Here is a 5,157-nt window from a genome sequence, read left to right on the forward strand (position 1 = left end):
ACAAGGATGGTGAAAAGTTGCAGTTAAAAAGTGGCACCTGTGACATTTTACCACCACTGTTCAGGCACAGAGGATGATACATCTCCGCCTAAGTTGCAGCCTCCAGCAGTGTATAGGAAGACTAAAGGAACAGCATACCTCACAGCCAGGTTACATCATTTGATGGAGGGGGGATATTCATTCACCCTGTTGGCTATAATGCCTAGAAACTGCCTGAGCTCATGTAATGATTTCTTAGGGGATTTCTTTATTAAGCGCTAATTAGCCTTTTTTTATGTTTTATTTTAATGCCATGTATTATCTAATTTCCCTATATTATCCACAGGAGTAAACACAAAGATATAAGAGGTCTTATATTTAGAAGAAACATAAATGGCTTGTGGTACAAACTATATCCAGGCAGCTCTTTATAACTAGAAGAAGTGATATAAGGAACAATTACTCCAAGATCATGGATAGACTTACTAACGGTCAGTGACAAGAGAATGACTCTCCAGCCTATACTGACTGCCTGATGTCTCATGGCTGACTTCTAGATGAAATTGTACATTATGTATATTTCTCAGTTAGTACTTTGGTTACATGACCTCTCCACCTCTTATTCCCATCTAGAATTTTTTAAAGCACTTTTCATTTGACTTATCTTGAGAATCGAATGCAGCTGTGGTCCAAAACAGCAGAGGCTATGCTGTCCTAGGCACATTTAGTGCTCCCACCACCAAGTAGGTTGGCTACAGCTGCCTATTGACTGGAGTGAATATAGTAGCTGCATAAAATGATTTTGACCATGCTGTACATTGGTTTTACCGTGATTGCTGTGATTTTGTGATGTGGGTTTTGGCCATGCCGTTTATACAAATGAAATACATGTGACTGAATGAAGTTTATGTAAAAATGCATGGAAAATAACTCACAGAACTAAACCGCAGCAAACCTGGTAAAACTGAATAAATATACCATTACACAGCTGCCAGTGAAATATAAACCTAATGTACAAGTTCAAAGGCATCTCCATGAATGGATGGTGCATGCATGACTGGAAACATCATAACATGCACCATTCAGCTCTGATTTTCCCTCAAGATTCATTCACTCAAGTGAGTGGGTCTACATGAGAAACAAACAGGACGTGGACATCATCTGTAAGTGGTCCGTATAAAAATGAGTCCATGCTCACAGGCCGGAACACAAACGCGTTTAGCATCACTTATCTGAATGCACCATAACTCTGGCTAGGTGTTATGGTCGATATATATACTTATTTATTTCTTAGTTTTAATGAGGAGCTTTACTACTTTGGTGTCAATGTGTGGATCATGGAATGGTCTGCTCTATGACAGGCAGAGTCCTCCCTGCTAGTTGGCAATGTACATATGGGTCATATACTGACCACCTTTCTCCTCATGTTACTGCTGTGATGTCTCCTTATCATTTACTTCTGGAAACTGCAGCACCAAGTCAGGGCATTTAACCATTACACTGTCTTCCTGAAGAGATCACTGTTACATTAGCTGGAGGTAAGCAATGTGAATGTTAATTCTCCTGACTTGTAGCTATAGTAAACAAGTTAGTGATAAGGAGACATGAGAAGCAGCTACTTTTTCCTGTGAGGTGTCATCCACTCCTTCCTGATGCCCTAGGTGCATGCCCTCGTGTGCCCTGTTGTAAACACAGTCCTGTTGACATGTGTATAATCTTGTGCCTGCCTGTGCCTTGATAGTGAAAATCAACCAAAACTGTTCATAAAAGCTTAAGTGTAGCCCCAGTCTACAGAAAAACACAGAAGGAAATTTTCACACCACACTTTTAAAATAATTTATATAATACTGAATTTTTATATACAAGTGGCTGAAATTATTGATGCTCCAGGCTTAAAAAATAATAAAAAAAATAAAAAAATGAAGAATTAAAAATCCTAATTTCCATTTCCCAATTTTACAAATAATGTAAGTAAACAGAAATAAAATAAGCGTCATTGGTATTGCTTTGTCCAAAAAATATTAAAGTTTTGTATGATGAATGCCATAACAGAAAAAATCTAAATGCCCAAATCACCATTTCTTGGTTGCCTCCTCTCCCCCCTATAAAAATAAAATGAATACAAAGTTATTAAAAGTCATACATGCCCCAAAATGATATTAATAAAAACTTACTTAGTCGTTAAGGTTGGACAAAGACAAAAGTCCATCAAGTCCAACCTGTAATCCTGCTATATTGATCCACAGAACAAATCCCTGGATCATCTCCCATGTCCATCTTCCTTTTAAAAAGGGATTGGGCCAAAGGGAAAGGGTGTGTAGAACAAGATTTCTATACATTGTCTAAGCCTCATGTGATTTTGAATTAAATAGTCATCTACATCTTTTTTGAAGGCATCTCCTGTATTTGCTGTGACCAGCTCCTGCGGCTATTCCAGAGATCCACAGCCCTTACAGTAAAGAATACTTCTCACTTCTTATGACTGAATCTTTTTTTCTCCAGTCGTAGGGAGTGGCCGCTTGTTTTTTGAAGGGGTTTAACACAGAATAGCTTCCCTTGATCTTCCGGGCCCTTTATGAGTTTAGTTACTCTCCTCTGCACTTTTTCTAACTCCACTATTTCTAACTCGCACTATTTTATATATTTTTTTTTTTAGTTCTTTTAGCGGCTACCAGACACACAACACTACACCAAGCTAGATAAAGACATTCCTACCGTGGAATCTTTATATTCCAAAATCCCAAATAGGGATGGATCAGCTGCCTGCCACACATATCGTGAGCCTTACAGAATTTTTTCTGAGCCTGTGCTACAACTCACAAGGATTTCCAATCCAGAAGATGCAAATAAATAAACCCCCCCCCTACCCCTTTATCTGTGAACTAATTAAGGTCTGAAGGCTTTTTTACATAGACCAATGACCGGGCCAATTATTGGGAAAGAACACTCATACAAACGCTTGCTCCCAATAATTGTAAATTTTTGTCAGTTGATGCGATCATTTATGTGGCACAAAATATCATCATTTTTCAGCACCACATTGCCCTGTGCAAACATGGATGTACAGTGATGCTACTAACAATCAAACTGTATAGAGATGAATGATCACGTTAACATTCACCCCCTTACAGTAGAGATCATTGCTGTGTCTAAAACATTTGTTCCCAATCATTGCACGCTCGGTTAGCCAGTGTAAAAAGGTCCTCATTGTCCAAGCTCATTCTGTTGTTTTTCTAAATATCCATTTATTATACCATATCTGCACTTTTTGCATATATAGTATGTGTTTCTTCAGACACTATGTCATAGTAAACCTGATAAAGATACCTATGTTTAATATAGTAACATTGTTTATGTAACATAGTAACATAGTTTATAAGACTGATAAAAGACATCTGTCCATCTAGGTCAGCCTGTTATCCTGCAAGTTAATCCAGAGGAAGGCAAAAAAAAACTGTGAGGTAGAAGCCAATTTTCCTCACTTTAGGGGAAAGAAATTCCTTTCCAACTTCAATCAGGCAATCAGAGTAACTCCCTGGATCAATGACCCCTCTCTAGTAACATGATTATTATTATTTCTTTGGTCACCAAAATATATCATATCTGCGAGACTTGTGTAATTTTTTTTTATTGAGAATAATGATAGTATACACAGCTAAAATAGCATCCAGGAGGCAGTTCTGTACCCTGTGGTGTATAATCTGTTGGGGCAATAGCACGTATCATACAATTCAGTCTATCTTCCAGGTTATCATATGTATAATGATTCATCAGAACAGGATTTTACCTTCCAAGGATTTAGTGATCAAACAATTCTTCAGATTTTCCTCTTCCCAATGTTCATGTCCTTGTATCTAATCACTGTTGCTGGGAACTTGGGAATCATGCTGCTTATAGTGACTGATTCTCACCTGCACAGTCCCATGTATTTTTTCCTCTGTAACCTGGCATTTATTGATCTTTGGTATTCTTCAGGCATCACACCTAAAATGTTGGTTAATTTAGTTTCTGTGGAGAAAAGCATATCATACATTGGGTGTGCATGCCAAATGTATTTCTTCGTAGCTCTTGGCAGTACTGAGAGTTTTCTACTTGCAGCCATGGCCTTTGATCGCTATATAGCAATATGCATCCCCCTTCTGTATCTGAAGAACATGACCAGGAGGAAGTGTCTTCAGTTGCTTAGTGGATCCTATGTGGCTGGCTTTCTTCACTCTTTAATACAGACATGTTGTACTTTTCGGCTTTCATTTTGTGGTTCTCACTATATTCACCATTTTTTTTGTGACATTCCACCTCTGCTAAAATTGTCCTGTTCTGACACCACTACAAATGAGTTTATACTGTCCATTTTTGCATCTTCTGTCACATTTACTTCCATCATTGTCATTGTCATCTCTTATACTTCTATTTTACATGCTGTATTTAAAAGGAAATCATCCAAAGAGAGACGTAAAGCCTTCTCCACTTGTGCCTCTCACTTCACTTGTGTGATTCTTTTCTATAGTACAGTTATATTTATGTACTTGAGACCAAGTTCTGTATATTCCTTAGAACAGGACAGAATTACCTCATTAGTTTACACACTGGTTATTCCTATGCTGAACCCTCTCATATACAGTTTACGGAATCGAGAAATGAAGCTTGCTTTGAAGAGGGCAACAAAAATGTTATCAGTCTTCTAGAATTTTTGCTCTGTAGAATTTTGAAAATGTTATTTGTTGTTTTGTATGTTCGTGTGGTGCTGTGCTATAACCTGGAGTTCTGTACTTGTACAGTGCTGGTTTAAAGCTCCTGCAGCCTGGCAGGAGCAGCTCAGGTCCCTGGTAGAAATGAGTGAATCGATTCTAATCGAATTCCACCTGAACTTTCCATAAATTTAGGTCAAATCCAATTTTTTTTGTTGATTTAGGGCTCTTTCACACTTGCGTTATTGTCTTCCGGCATAGAGTTCCGTCGTCGGGACTCTATGCCGGAAGAATACTGATCAGGATTATCCTAATGCATTCTGAATGGAGAGTAATCCGTTCAGGATGCATCAGGATGTCTTCAGTTCCGGTACGGAACGTTTTTTGGCCGGAGAAAATACCGCAGCATGCTGCGCTTTTTGCTCCGGCCAAAAATCCTGAAGACTTGCCGCAAGGCCGGATCCGGGATCAATGCCCATTGAAAGGCATT

The 5,157-nt window shown here is 38.5% G+C and overlaps 1 protein-coding gene across 1 annotated transcript; it reads left to right on the forward strand.

Annotated features, from left to right (window-relative positions):
* The first annotated feature begins 3,734 nt into the window (after positions 1 to 3,734).
* On the forward strand, positions 3,735 to 4,664 carry LOC120986302 (olfactory receptor 1019-like). Its single transcript, XM_040414805.1, has one exon. The coding sequence runs from the start codon at positions 3,735 to 3,737 to the stop codon at positions 4,662 to 4,664; it is 930 nt and encodes a 309-aa protein (XP_040270739.1).
* The last annotated feature ends 493 nt before the right edge of the window (positions 4,665 to 5,157 follow it).

Source organism: Bufo bufo, chromosome 1 (genome assembly GCF_905171765.1).
Source record: "Bufo bufo chromosome 1, aBufBuf1.1, whole genome shotgun sequence".
Taxonomy (NCBI): Eukaryota; Metazoa; Chordata; class Amphibia; order Anura; family Bufonidae; genus Bufo; species Bufo bufo.

Excerpts from the sequence above, each read along its gene's own strand:
- LOC120986302 (XM_040414805.1), top strand. The coding sequence starts at position 3,735 with ATGTATAATGATTCATCAGAACAGGATTTTACCTTCCAAGGATTTAGT.